Source organism: Petaurus breviceps, unplaced genomic scaffold, assembly GCF_028583685.1.
Source record: "Petaurus breviceps papuanus isolate PSGF00001 unplaced genomic scaffold, PetGlider_PUasm1.0 76, whole genome shotgun sequence".
NCBI classification, from domain to species: domain Eukaryota; kingdom Metazoa; phylum Chordata; class Mammalia; order Diprotodontia; family Petauridae; genus Petaurus; species Petaurus breviceps.
The window spans coordinates 60,182,719-60,198,070 of NW_027186473.1; the positions used below are offsets into that span (position 1 = coordinate 60,182,719).

General features: G+C 35.6%; 1 protein-coding gene across 6 annotated transcripts; it reads left to right on the forward strand.

The window, feature by feature from the left end:
• Positions 1-978: 978 nt before the first annotated feature.
• Positions 979-14,934, forward strand: FGB (fibrinogen beta chain). 6 transcript variants are annotated; one of them, XM_069105069.1, is made up of 8 exons: positions 979-1,080; positions 5,560-5,754; positions 7,466-7,649; positions 9,911-10,138; positions 11,249-11,362; positions 12,507-12,632; positions 12,939-13,224; positions 14,551-14,934. In XM_069105069.1, the coding sequence occupies exons 1-8, from the start codon at positions 979-981 to the stop codon at positions 14,780-14,782; spliced, it is 1,467 nt and encodes a 488-aa protein (XP_068961170.1). In that variant the 3' UTR covers positions 14,783-14,934. The 6 variants fall into 6 exon arrangements, with proteins under 6 accessions (XP_068961170.1, XP_068961174.1, XP_068961171.1 ...); XM_069105073.1 differs by having other exon boundaries at positions 14,749-14,934; XM_069105070.1 differs by having other exon boundaries at positions 12,939-13,200.
• Positions 14,935-15,352: the final 418 nt, after the last annotated feature.

Sequence of the window (15,352 nt, forward strand, 5' to 3'; positions counted from 1 at the left end):
CCTAGTTGCCTGTTTATTCAGATTATACTGATTTAAACAACAACAAAGAAGATTTGGCTGATTGGAAATTACAAAGGTAATGATCACTTTTAGTGTGTGAAAACACTGATAAGCTGTATGTACAAAATCTCATGATGTAGGCTTAAAAAAGGGGGAAAAAAGTAAGGATTAGATCATTCTCAATGAAAATATCTATTCTAGATGCATCATATTTTCCATCCATTTGTTTGCTGTAATCAGTATCTTCAATTAGGCACTGACTAGCTATTTTCATCATGATACATTTTTATTAAACTTTGAAATTTTATACTGAAAATTACTGGTAGTTAAAAAAAATGCAATGTCCAAAATTGTGCGTTCTAGTCCTTACCTCTATTGTTTAACCCACTCCTACCCTCTAGCCTGGGTTTCCTCCTTTGTAAAGTTAGGGCATGAACTATCAACTCTAAAGGCCCATCTAGTTCTGTTGTTCACTATGGATATTTAAAAATATGTGGTAACCCCACCCCCCAAAAAATAAACATTTATGGAATAAAGATAATGGGTTTACAATTTAAGTCACTACCTTGTGAATAGCTCAGATTTTTGTGGCTTGACCTGAAATTTTCTACATTTTGGGAGAATAGTTGGAATTTTTTTATTAGCATATTGCTTTCTACACATATCCCTGAATCCAGATTAGGGTAACTAGCAAGTGATATACATGTTTTTCAAGAAACTCTTGATTTCCCTTAATCTTTCCCAACTGGAGGATTTGCAGAAGTTTTGTGGGTCATTTAATGAGGCCATCAGGGAGAAAGGGTTGTATGACAAGAAAATACAGCTTGCTGGGAAGATGTTGCTCAAGTGTTTAAAATGGCTCAGCCAACAAGATTGAATATTAACTGGAGATTCTAACTGGTTCTCAAATCAAGCCTACCAATCTACCTAGCGTATATATAAGACTGAAGATCTCACTCTCACATTCATTAGCAAAGGATGGTTACTTGGATATTCTCAAAATCTTCTGTCATGAAACGTCTTTTGCTGCTCCTGCTCTGCATTTCCATAGTTAAATCCAATGCTGACTATGATGATGAGGTGGTTATTATAAAAATATTAATGTCATATTAATAGCATTAATATAAGTTCTGATGATCTATACATAATATTATTTAATTGTACATGGATGTTTATTTTTATAAGAGTAAAATTAATTCATGATAATAAATTTTATAAATGAAATTGAAATAATTTCGGGAACAATTTTATTTTAGGAGTTCATGCAAAATGCGATTAATTCATTTCTTTATGTAAAAGGAATATCTTTTTCTTCCTGTTTTATTTTTTTCACAAATTTTCATCTCTCTTTTCTTTAGGATGATAATCCACATAAGGTAAGATATACTTTTGTCATTTACTTGTTCTACTGTATGTTAAGACTTTATTGTGTTAATATTAACAGATAAGAAAAAAATTATGACAATGGTACAGAATAGAAACCAGACAACTTCAGTATAAGCAGACAAAATATGAGCAACAGGTATATAAAGTTTACCTGTCAAAGAAGAAATGCAATATTTAGCAACTGAAAGGAAAGGGTAGTTGTAATAATCAGTAGTGATTTAAGAAAATAGAATATGTTAGAAAATGAATGCTATAATTTTCAATTATGTTTTTCTGTAAATATAAATAATATGAAGCAAATAGTTTAACATAATTAATCTATTTATAAAAATATATTTCATTTAAGTATTATATTTAAGTCATTTTATCGGTAAAATTTCAGGAATAGATTGGAGGGAATTTACAAAACTGAAATAACATTTTTGACAAATCCTCTTGAGATAAATTCAAAAGTCAGTTTTATTATCCTTATTTCATAGATGAGGATAATCAGTAGCAGAGAGAGAAAACAGACCTCTTTAATATTCTTTAATGAGTTAGCATTAGGAGAGCTCAGCTTTTCTATATGTCATTCTACCAAAAAAAAGAGCTTTTTCTAGTTAATTTGATTCATAGAGATACCTGCTCTGGAGGTAAGGCTTCAAAGTGATTTTTTTTGCTTCAATTATTTAGATAGTTACATTCATTGACTAAATCAATTGATGCTGTAATTGTAAAATCTGTACTTTGTACAAATTTGTACTTTGCTTCTGCTGCCTCAATCTCATTATCCCATATTATTTCTACTTTAACTTAAAAGCATAAAATCATTATTATTCAAAGTTTTTCTACTACAAACTGATAAAATAAATCTCACCACATTCCTATGAATAGGGCAGTATGATTTCTATAAGATTCTTATGTTCTTTGATAGCAGAGACCATGCCCTATTTTTCCCCTGCAGTGCCTACTGCACTTAGTTCTATAAATTAAGTGCTTAAAAATACATGTGGAACAAATGCACAAAAGATATTACAGAACTGGTTATTCCATGGCTTCTGTGGTCAAAATACAGTGAGTTCAATTGATGCACCTGATAAAGCTTAATGGAGCTTTTGTGGGATGATGTAACTAACAAGAGACACGGGCTTGAGCTAACATTTTGAGACTGTTTCCTCTGTTTTCCGTCTTTCTTGTTACTGTGAGAATCAATTACTTTCTAAAGATAGCAAATACTTTCAAGTGCAATGTGAGTTCAGAGTTGCTTTAAACAAGAAAAAAACATTGTCTTTCATCCAAAGAAGGTAACTAAGAGGCAGCAGATAGGGGCTGCATTCTGATGCTCGTCTAAAAGACTCAAGAAATCAGTTACTCAGAATTATAAGAGCTATTGTGAGCAACATTTGGTGAACTATTTCTCTTCAAATCTTCATTTATTACATATTATAGTATCCATATGTTAATAAGTTTTCCCCTTAACAAACTTTCTTGATAAAGTTGGTATATACAGGGCATAAACAACCCTAGTTTTAAACATAGTCCCTCCCTTCTTCCTTCCTTCTTTCTCTCTTGTTTCCTTCCTTCTTTCCTTTCTTTTTTCTTTCCTTCCTTTCTCCCTCCCTTTCTCCCTTCTTTCCTTCCTTCCTTCCTTCTTGGATGACTCAGATTTTCCTCTCCTCCAGGAAACCTTTACTAACAATTCTAGGTGAAAGTGATTCCCCTCTTTTCAAATTTCTTTTTTAATTTTAAATATATTAAACTTGTCTGGGTCTGTTGCAATCAAGTATGAGAACTTGGTAAATAAAAATGGGCTAAATGACAGTAATCCTTGTTGACAGAATAAGTTCCTCATCACTCACTAGTGGATTTCTGGTGTTTTAGATTTAAAGAATTGGTCTCATTGCCTTACAGTCAATCTAGGTACAAAGTGTACCTAGAAATACTTTCTATTTGCAAATGTAGTGACTATTCATAGAGGCTGCTGAGGTTTAGGACTCTGTTTGCCTACTTCCTTTACCCAAGAGTTATCCCATCTCCAATAACTACATACCTAGTAGATCTGTGTCAATTTGAGCTGATTTCTTAATTTTTCTAGGCCTGTTTGCTCAGTTTCCAGAGAAGGAAGTTCAATTCAACAGATATTTATTAAGCACCTACCTACTAAGTGTAAGGGACTATGCTTGTCATACAAAGAAATAATACAGACCTTAATAGGAGGGAAACCCTTATACACAAGTTAACTATGGTACAAAGGAAAGTCCTGTATATGCAAAGGAAAAGTCCATTTAAAGTTCTCTAGGAAATTTTAAGAGAAGGGGATCACTTTCACCTGGAATTTTTAGTAAAGGTTTCTTGGAAGAGAGGAGCATCTTCATCCAACAATGAAGGAAGGGAGGAAGGAAGGAAAGAAGGAAGGTAAGAAGGAATGAAGGATTACAAGAAAAGAAGAAAGGAAGGAAAGAATGAGAGAAGGAAAGAAGGAAGGAAGGAAGGAATAGAAGGAAGGAGAAAGAGAGGAAGGGAAGGAGGGAGGGAAGAAAGAAGGGAGGAAGGAAGAAAAATGAGCTTCAACAAAAAGTTATAGCTAGATTGTTGAGGAGTATTATTTCATCTTTTTTTTTTCAATTAACAGCAATTTATTTTCTGTCCCTCAAGGGAAATCTTTTTCTAGGCCTGGGGTATGGAATGAGCAAAAGCATAAAAGGCCCAGAGGGTAAAATTAGAGTGCAAGAAAAAGAATTTCATTTTGGCTAGAATTCAAACTACAGGATAGGAAATAGTATGAGATAAGATTCAGGAGATAGGTTGGAACCAGATCTTAGAAGGCTTTAAATATCAACATCAGAACTGTACATTATAAGCAGTAAACAATTAAAGTCACCAAAGATTTTGGAGTATCATGACATGATCAGAGTAATGCTTTGGGAAGATTACTTAGTCAGTGGTGTGAAAGGATGGTTGGAACCATGAAAATCATTTGGGAGTCTATTACAGCAATCTCAAAGAGAAAAAGATCAGGGCCTGAAACAAGTTGTTGTTTCAGAGGAAGAGAAGACTGCTAGCAACATTGAAGAAGTAGAATAATCAAAGGTTGACAGCTGATTGAATTATGCAATAAGGGAAAGGGAAGAGTCAAAGATAAATGAGGATATGAATCTCAGTAACCAAAAACAGTGCTTTGAACAGAAAACTTAGAGTTAAGCACAAATTTGACAGGAAAGATGAGTTTAATTTTGGACATGTTGAGTTTATGTACCTGATGGGACATCCAAGTGAAGTTATCTAATACATAGTTATGAATATAAGAGTTAAACTACAAAATGTTTGGTGAGGATGGAAAATATTTTTTGAAGTGATGAGTATAGAGGTGATGTTTGAAGTAATAGGAGTGGTAAATTCAATAGAGAAAAGGGCCAAGAACAGAACCTTGGGAATCACTTGTATTTAAGAGGCAAGAAGAAATTAAAGAGCCAGCAAAAAGAAACAGAGAAAGAGCAATCAAAGAGGTAGGAGAACAAACACTGAGAGTAGTGTCACAGAAGCCAAAGGGAAAGAGGAAGGAGTGGTGTTAATGTCCAATGGCACTAAGAGGTTGAGGAGGGTGAGGACAGAATAAAGGCCATTAGATTTATCATTAAGGAAGTCAGTAGTGACCTTGAAAAGAACTGTTTCAGGACAGTGGAGGGGACAGAAGCCAAACTGCAAAGGACTGAATTGCAATTGGGTAGAGAGTAAGTAGAAGCAGAGTAACCTACTCTTTCTCAAAACTGGATAGTGAAGGGATGGGGAGAGAGACAGAGGGAGGCAGGGACTCAGACACAGAGAGAGAATGTTAGTTTAAGAGAGTTCATTTAAAGTTAAGGGGAAAGTTTTTTTTTTTTTTTTATAAAGAACTAATTAGACTAAACTAGTTCTTAGACTGTCATCTAAGAACTTTTGAAAATATATCTTTTGTTAACAGTTTTTCAGTATATTTGGTTGTATGTATGTATGTATGTGTGTCTTATGTATTTTACTTTGTGCAATTAAAAACATTCTGAGGAGGGGTCCATAAGTTTCACTGGATTGTCAAAAGGGGACTCTGACACACACAAAAATTTAAGAATTGTTAAACTAGATGATCTCTAAGGGTCCTTCCAGCTTTAAAATGTTATGACTCCATGACTATGGATCTTTTCCCCTTGTTTCATGCAGCCTGGAGTGGATGCTCGGGGTCATCGGCCAATAGATAAGAGGAGGGAAGCAGCTCCAACTCTAAGACCAGCTCCACCTCCGATCAGCGGGGGAGGATACCGTGCCCGTCCTTCCCAACCTCAGTCTATTCAACAGAAGAAATTGGAAAGAAAAGCCCCTGACGCTGGAGGCTGCCTCCATGCTGATGCCGATATGGTACGTGAATTAAAACCATTAGCATAATTGGTCATGGCCAATGAAGAGAATCCGTGCTAGGAAAAGGGTTCAGTGCTACTGAAATGTATTAATGGCCCTCATTACATTAAGGGTTTTGCTTCATTTTGTTTGGTTTTACTATCACATGCTAGAAAGTCCCTGCTTTGCATTTTCATAGGAATCACACTAGAGTAATATAACACAGCAGGAACCCAGAAATTCAGTCCTAAAGATTTCCTCATTTTGCCACATTTGAGCAAAATACTGAGTTGACTGATGGGAAGAGAATTAGTAAGAGCAGGAGAGAGTTTCAGTGAAACTTCTTTGGAATTCACAGAAAAGAGCAGAAAGAGAGCAGTTTCCTTGCCACCAGGTTAAATTTCATAGACACTGAAGAAAACCATACATCACACAAGTTCACAGTTTCATATACAGTCCTCTTCTGTTCTTTGTATATTGAAATATTCATTTATTCGGTTCATAAGTAAAAGAAAAAAGTTTAAATAGTGAGTTGAAGGTAATACATAGTTTCTTCCCCTGCTGTGATATATTAAAAGGTCCTTACTTTCTTAACCTGGTCTTTAATATCTGTGCACATTTATTGTCATAGCTTGATATGATATGAAAAAAGCTTTGTTATTGATTTTAGAGATAGGTGTTCCATAGGAGGATCAGCTGAAGGAGATGAACTAGAAATGGAGAGCTTGGAGAAGAAAAAATCAAAGGGGCCGCATTTATTGTCTTCTCCTACTTAGGAGCAATTACATGGTAGAGGGACTGGCCCTGGAGGACAGGCCTCCAAGCAATAGATGAAAGTTGAAGAGATGGACTTAGGTTTAAAGTGACAAACTTCTACCAATTGGAGTTCTCCAAGATTAGAATGGGCTTTCTTTCTTCGGAGGCAGGAGATGCCCTCTCTTGAGGTCTCCAGGAGAGGACTGGGCTTCTGGAGACAGCAGAGGAGATTTCTGTAAACTTACTATTTGAACTAGATGACCACTGGGTCCTTTACTACTCTGAGACTCTGTGATCTCCCTGGAAGGAGGAAACTAGTTGTCAGAGTCCCCATTATTATTGAGGTGAACCATGAAGCATTCCAATATGGTTTTCTTTAAATAAAATATTTTAAAGAGTAAAACTGACTCAGAACTAGTGATCATCTTTTTAAGCCAGTGTAACCTAACATATGTGAAAGCAGCCAGGTAAATGTGTGGACAGAGACCTCTTTGTCTCCTTGCTTTCATCCAACAATTATAGTGATTCTTTAGTAAGCAATAGATCGAAAATGCACACATGTATTATTCACATTTAGTAAAACTTATGATAAGAAAACTCTAAAGGTTTCTTCTTTATTTAAGACTAACCTATTGATTTACAAGTCCATAAAGTAAAAAAAGCTGTCACTTCATTAGATAGTTCCTAAAATTAGCTTTGATAAGACTATTTCTAGTGTATCCAAACAATGCACTACTTTGGAGATAAACAAAAGTGGTCTACAATGGCAGTAATATTTTCACAGTTCATCTATGTGAGGCCAATATTGTGTTTGATCTTTTTATTTTTAACTAAATATTAAATTAACAATCACCATGCTAAATAGATTATAACTGAGCTTTCATTCTGTGCTGTTTTGATCAAAGGACCTATCTCAAACACTTCTTCCAAATTCATATAGTGGATTTCTACTACCTTTCCTTTTCTTTGCTTTTAGGGAGTGTTGTGTCCAACAGGATGTATGCTGCAAGACACATTAGTGAAACAGGAAAGAACTGTGAAAGCCAGTGTTAAAGACCTAGGTTCTGAAGTGGACTCGTTTTCTGACAGGACTTCTTCCAGCCTCCAGTATGTGGGGATACTAAAGGACTTGTGGGGCAAAAGACAGAAGCAAATAATAGGTAACTATGCTTTCTCTTCCATCTCTCACACTAAAAAATGGAAGCTGGGGGACAGTTGTGGTTGCGCATGCATATAGGTGAGAGGATTCAGAGGCAAATCGCTATTCTACTCCTCTGTGACTTTGAAAGTAGCACTTCATCTCTCTATCCCTCATTTCTTCATATGCAAAATCAGGAGACTGGACTAGATGGCCATCAAGTTAGGAATAAAAACATACCCCTAACTTATAAAAGTGAATGTTGAAAACAAAAATAAATACATATTTAAATAAATAATAAATAAAACAGAAAAAAAAGTTTCCTTCTACACTTTGAAAAAAAAGACATTAGAAAATGGGAATAGCTTCTGCTAAATCTGTTGGTATTCTGCTAAACCTAAGGTTTTCTTCTTTCTTTCTTAATACTACCAGGTTCCCTCAAAATCCTGAGGGAAGTTATCCCCTAGGCTTTCCCAATTAGATATTAGCAAAGCCTCCTTCCTTTCATTGAACTGATATAAGATCATACTTTAAAGACAGTAATGAAGGAAAAAAATAAAAATGCTATACATTGCAGAATTTTGATATAGGAGGAAACAATCCTCCTTTATTTTCATCTTCTCTGATTTTGTCCTGTCATCGATGAACCATTTTTATCTATTTCCTGGCCACAGCCTAGCATATACCCTTCAAATAGACAATCCTTGTTCTATTAAAATGATGAAATTCTGATCCTTCACATATAATGTCTCAATCTGCCTAGACCCAGACTAATCTTTTGGGCATTGACTGAGACATTTTAAAGCTCACTCTTAAAGTGATTCCTAAGATTATAGGGAGAGAGCTGGAAGTTTCCTTAAAGGTCATCTACTCTATCTTCCCGTTTTACAAATGAGAAAATTAAAGCCCAGAGAGGGTGAGAGAATGACTTACCCAAGGTCATATACCTAATAATTGGCAGAGCCATGATTCAGACTTAGGTCAGTGACTCCAAGTGTCCAGGCTCCTTTCCTTGTACCACAGTGCAACTAGACCTAACCCTAAGAACCAACTGGTCTTGGGCCAGCTAGGTGGTGCAGTGAATAGAGTATTGGCCCTGGAGTCAGGAGGATCTGAATTCAAATGCAGCCTCAGACACTTAACACTTACTAAGCCATGTGACCTTGGGCAAGTCACTTAACCCCAAATACCCTGCCTTCCCACCTCCAAAAAGAAAGAAAGGAAAAAGAAAAAACCACCTGGTCTGAAGCCAGTGTAGCCTCTAATTCTCCCCACTCTGTTTTAGTTTCTAGTGGTCAGTAGTTCTTGGTCATTTTGTAGAACTGGACAAGTTTACATCTACTGTGTCTAGTTAATAATATTTGTCTCCTTCTTAGATCTATCCACTTATGTTCTCAGGTAATTTTTAAGTTTACTCCCATCTAAAATTTTAGCTTACAGTTTGTTTATATGCTATTATAATCATTTAAAATTTAGTAACAATAACATGTAATTTTTCCAAGAGCAAGAAAAATTTCATTTCATCAGCACTCTGTTCAGGTGTCCTAAACTACCAGCATCATACCACAATTTGTGATAAATCTGTCTTTCATTTAATTCTCATACGCAATTGGAGGCCAGCATTAGTATTTTCTCTGAAAAATTTGTCTCTGATTCCCTGCTACTTTTATTCCCCTATCAACCTGTATTTCCATTATAACTCAAAAGACAGTACATAAATCTTCTTAGAAGGGGGAATATATAAAATTTTTCAGTCTTCAGATGGTTGAAAATCAAAGGTAAGGGGCAGCTAGGTGGCACAGTGGATAGACCACCAGCTGTGGAGTCAGGAGGACCTGACTCCATTCAGATACTTGACACTTAACTAACTAGCTCTGTGACCCTAGGCAAGTTACTTAACCCCTATTGCCTAGAAGGAAAAAAAAAAAAAAAGAAAAGATAGAAGATTTGCATTTTCCACAGTTCCTAACAAAAAGACAAAGATTAGTTAATTCTAATGGATCATAATTTTTATTCAAACTTAATACTAATGACCCTATTATAATAATTCATTATTATATGGATTTGTATAATATCACTTCACCTCATTCATGCAACATTTGAACTAGATATATTAAAAGCCTACTAAACAGGTTAAGTTTTGGATCAGATTTTAGTCATATGTCTTTATACCCATCTTTTACAAGATTTCAGTGTTAATTAAGTGTTAATAAACACTTGTGAGCTTGTATTTAAAATAAAGGGAAAACAATGACCTTTCCTTTCCATTTTCCTTTTTTACAGACAATGAAAATGCAGTAAATGGATTTTCCTCTGAACTGGAAAAGAATCAAGTTTATATCCAGGAGACTGTGAACACTCATATCCCAAATAACCTCCGAGTGCTTCGTTCAATTCTAGAAAACCTAAGAAGCAAAATACAGAAATTAGAAAGTGATGTTTCGGCCCAAATGGACTACTGCCGCAAACCATGCACCGTCAGTTGTAATATCCCAGTGGTTTCAGGCAAAGGTATATTGCTAAGCTCGGGACCTTGGGACTTTGGCAAGAGTTTACATTTACTTACAGTTTGCAGGCTAGAAAGGAGCTTAGGACACCTCACTTTTTCTCAGCCATTTTCATAGTGGTTCTTTAGCACATGATGATCTCCAGCGGTATGTGAGAGTCCCATTTGAAGTTTTCCCATCTCTAGCTACCCATTTTCTGATGAGAAAGGGGGTATATGAGAGGCAGGTTGTGTATGAAGGTAGCGGCAATAATGTGAAATAGAGGGAAGAGTCTGTAAGATGTGTGTCGGGGGGGAAGCTGCAGAAGGATTGTGAGAATGGACAAAATGAGTGATGCTTAGATAGAGAGAGATGTGAAGCCCCTCTATTTTGTATGTTACTATATGCTGGTGACAAACTTATAGGCAAGTTACATACTGAAAAGGATGAAAAAGCTTTGATTTTCAAATGCCTATTCAAAGTATGAGCTTAGTTATTATGTATACACATATATGCACATGTATACATTTATGCATAAGTGTATGTGTACACATACATATGTGTGTGTATTTGAGGCTGAGGTTCCACCTCCTCCCCACCCTATTGGAAGAGCAGCAGTCAATCTTGGACTCATTCTCAATACCGATCAGCTTGAGAGTTTTAATCTGCTCCATTTTTCTAGCCTAGGTTAGTTTGTCCTCACAAAGTCTGGTGACCCTTCTCTCCTGGGGACCTGCCATATTGGTGCCAGACTTCATGAAGCCACCAAATTAGTTTTAGTCCTGTTATAGCTCAGAACTCCCAAACTCAAGTAATCAGCTAGCCTCATCTCCCCCTTAGAATTGATTAGAGGCATGTGACAACATGCCTAGCTTATAGATTGTTTTTAAATATTCATGGTGGAAGCTTCTCAATTGTCAGTATTATAAGCAAGTTTATCTTATTACATTATTACAATATGGAAAACTGTGGAGATTTGTTGCAATGAGCTTCCTTCATTTTATAAATGAGGAAACTGACTCTCAGGGAAGCTAAGTGAGTTGCCCAAGGAAATTTATTTTTCTTTTTTATATGTTTATTGATCATGATTTTTAAGTTAAATTACTGTGAAACCTGTGCCATTATATGTTTGCAGAATGTGAAGAAATTATTAGGAAAGGAGGTGATACATCTGAAATGTATCTCATTCAGCCCGACAGCTCTATCAAACCATATAGAGTTTATTGTGATATGAAGACAGAAAATGGAGGTAAGTACATGGTTCTGTGAACTTTTTGTGAAGTAATCGTAGAGCAAAATGCATTTATGTCAATAATATGATGCTAATGCTTATGAGACTTGGACTTAAGAATTGTAGAAGTTTTAACAATTTTAATCACTTATCAAGTTGTTGATATATTAAATAATTATGATATTGCAAACTATCTAATTTCAAAATATAATTAAGTATAGTAACTTTGGTATGATCGTATGACCAGTGGGATAAATGGTTAACTTTTACCAACGACTATAAAACTTGTCTTTTTTTAAACATTGCTGTAAGACTGACTTTTAATATTTACTAGCATTATTATGCCCAAAGGATCTAAAGTTTCCTCTAAGTAACCATACAGAATGACATTTAGCCGTACAACTCATCTACCTATGACCCAAAAGATAAGTCCAAGGGACCCTTAAAGATTGGGTGATTTGCCTGGGTTACAGGTAGAATTTGAATTCAGAATTTCTTAGCTCCAAACCCAGGATTCTGTTCACTATTCCACGTTCTCTCTTCTATTATTGTCAGAAATAATCTGAGTCCTACATAATTATGTCCTTATGTCTATCCTTTTATCTAAAATTTTATAATCTAGTACTTTGAATCTATAAAGAAATAATTAAAATATTTCAGTTTTGGGGGCAGCTAGGTAACGCAGTGAATAGAGCACCAGTTCTGGAGTCAGGAGGACCTGAGTTCAAATCTGACCTCAGACACTTAACATTTACTAGCTGTGTGACCTTGGGCAAGTCACTTAACCCCAATTGCCCTGCTTTCCCCCCTCCAAAAAAAAAGGAAAGGAAAAACATTTCAGTTTTGCCAAAACTTTAGGTTTGTTTTAATGCTTTGGTTTCATTTGCTTTCATTTACCAGTCTTCCCAAAGTCATGAAATATCCTTAAATATTTTTGTACTCATGGATTCAATTATATACTTTCTGTTTTACAAGAATCGGAGCTTGGTTTTTAGGGATGTATTTTACTTTGTTTTGAGTACTAACTTTCATATTATTTTCAATGATTTTTGGGCACCTATTCTTGGTTGGCTTTAAGTATCAATAATAAAAGAATACAAACTGTGAAGAAAATTATTTTAATAATTAATGAAAACAATCTTGGTTTCTCTCTCATCACAAGGATGGACCGTAATCCAGAAACGTCAAGATGGTAGTGTTGACTTTGGCAGAAAATGGGATGCATACAGAAAGGGGTTTGGAAATATTGCAACCAATGAAGATACAAAGAAATACTGTGGTTTACCAGGTAAAATTATCAAAAATCAAAGAACTTTTTTTTTAAAGTTTCTTTTTTTATCTTAGAGAACATATGTCAACCTTTTTACTACTCATCAATCCACCATCAAATATCATTCAAATATCATTGTCTCTATGCCATCATGTTGGCCTTTCAGAAAGCATCCCAATTATCAAGTCTTACTGTGAATTTAATCGTGTTTGGAGAAATTAAATTGTCAGGGGAGAAGGAAAATTACAATCAGCTGGAGCAAGAATGTTGGTAGCTTTCAAATATCTTAATTTTCATGGGGTCTTGTATTATTTTAACTTTTAGGTGAATATTGGCTTGGAAATGATAAAATTAGCCAGCTTACCAAAATGGGACCCACTGAACTTTTGATTGAAATGGAAGATTGGAAAGGTGATAAGGTGAAGGCTCATTATGGTGGATTCACAGTACAGAAAGAAGACAACAAGTACCAGCTCTCAGTTAGTAAATACAAAGGAACTGCCGGTAATGCCCTTATGGATGGAGCATCCCAGCTGGTGGGAGAGAACAGGACCATGACTATTCACAATGGCATGTTCTTCAGCACGTATGACAGAGATAATGATGGGTGGTATGTCTACATTCATTCTTCCTTTGAAATACAATACCTAGCCATGTCACTCTGAATCATTAACAGTGAACACACATGTTCTGACTACAGATAGTCCCTCATATGCTCTCATCTCTAGTACTTTAAGAAGGTATCCCCTTGGTGATCAAATATTTAGGACAATTCCAGTATCTCTGATAGTTCAATACAGGCTTTCGACCTATAATTTAGTTGTTTTTAATAACCTAAATAGTTCTATAATGACCTGCAATTTATTGTTCCTTTAAAAAGTGATAAGGTTGCTACTCCCCTACTGAACTTATAACATTAGCTTCATCAGTGCAATTCTTTCCCCATCTTATTACAGAACAAAAAGAGACCTCTGATTTCACATTGTAGAAACTGGAGCAAAAAAAAGTCCTATATTTACCTAAGTAGAGCAAGCCCTCTGAGGCATTACTATGTCCTTGAATTACTCTACGCACTGAAAGCAGACATAACTGGGAAGAAGAAAAACAGAACTAAGTATCTGCCATGTGTAGACAATAATTCTGCAGGTTTCATAGGCAGCTCCTTTCCCTGTGATGCTGATCAGAAAGCCAGCTGGAATGAAAGAGAGAAAATCAAAAGCAGAATCTTGCTCATCATTACCATACTCTTTATGGAATATTTTAACATCCGCTTAAGGGAAGCTATTTGAGGTTGCCAGCAGAACCATAATTAGAAAGAATAATTAATTAAAATAAGAACTTTCTCTCTGACTGGCCTGGCTCTATTGCTTTTCCAGCAGTGGCCTCCCAGTACCTTTGGTCTTTCACCCAGAGGACCTCATGTGCCAGCTTCTCCTCCACCTCCAAATTTGTCTTAAAAAGTTGACTTCGAGGCACACATTGTGTTGCTTCTTCCCCCTGTGTTTTATGAAGTTTGCTCCATCCAGGTGCCAACATTATGCTCCTTATGGCTTAGTTGCTGTAAATCTTTTTCCCTCTCTCCCAGGAGCAGTAAACAATACATTCCAGGAAGTCACCAAACCTGGAGGGCCCATCATTAAGATTCCAGATCATCACTTTACTACAGTATAGTGACCTAAAAACAAATTGTTGAACAATACCTAAAAACCAGATGCTTCTTTGTCATTACTAAAAAAACAGGGAAGGAAAGAGGCAAACTCCTAGAATTATGCTTCTTGAATTGAAAATAATTTTGTATCTAGATTTTCTGATACGTCAGTGGTTTCTTTCAGACAGCAAATGAACACGAATTTGCTTTCCTCTATGATTTCTATGTAATGTGTGCCATGGATAGAATTCATGTCTTATGATTAACCACTAATATTTCTCTTTTCAGGGCAACTGCAGATTCAAGTAAACAGTGCTCTAAAGAAGATGGTGGAGGATGGTGGTACAACAGATGCCACTCAGCTAACCCAAATGGTAGATACTATTGGGGTGGCCATTACAGCTGGGATATGGCAAAACATGGCACAGATGATGGAGTAGTGTGGATGAATTGGAAGGGTTCATGGTATTCATTGAAGGGGATGTCTATGAAGATCAGACCATTCTTTCCACAACAATAGTTCCAAAAGCCAACAGATTTTTAAAACTCTTACCACCTAGGACAATATTTTATACATTGTTATTAGAATTTTCCTTCACATATTAAAAACAAAACTATTCAGGATAAAATCCAAATTTATACTTTTGATTTGTATTTTTTGTCAAGAAGCTACTAAAAGGAAAATTAGAGAAACTGAATCATTTATAAATTTCAACTCGGTCATGAAAAACATTAAAATAGGTGGAGAAATGTTATACAGTTGTGAAAATGTCTATGAGGCAAACTAAAAGCTGATGTTTAAAAATTCTGCTTTGTAAACCTTGTTTATTTATGCAAAGTTCTATGAGAAAGTTTTCCAAAGATGTGTTCATTAAATACTTTATACTATAATAAGTAAATGTATTCTTATTTCTTCTAGAATCATGGATTTAGAGCTAGAAGTGATTTTAGAGCTAGAAGTGATCCCAGAGGTCATCTGACCCAACACTCATTTTGCAAATGAGTAAACTGAGTCCCACGAACACATTGGCAGAATCACATCGCCAATGTAGGTCCTTTGAATCTAATGTGCTTCCCGCTGTACCACACT

Excerpts from the sequence above, each read along its gene's own strand:
- FGB (XM_069105069.1), top strand. The coding sequence starts at position 979 with ATGGTTACTTGGATATTCTCAAAATCTTCTGTCATGAAACGTCTTTTG. Across the intron at positions 10,139-11,248 it reads CCCAGTGGTTTCAGGCAAAG|AATGTGAAGAAATTATTAGG; the intron begins GTATATTGCTAA and ends ATATGTTTGCAG. Across the intron at positions 13,225-14,550 it reads GACAGAGATAATGATGGGTG|GGCAACTGCAGATTCAAGTA; the intron begins GTATGTCTACAT and ends TTCTCTTTTCAG.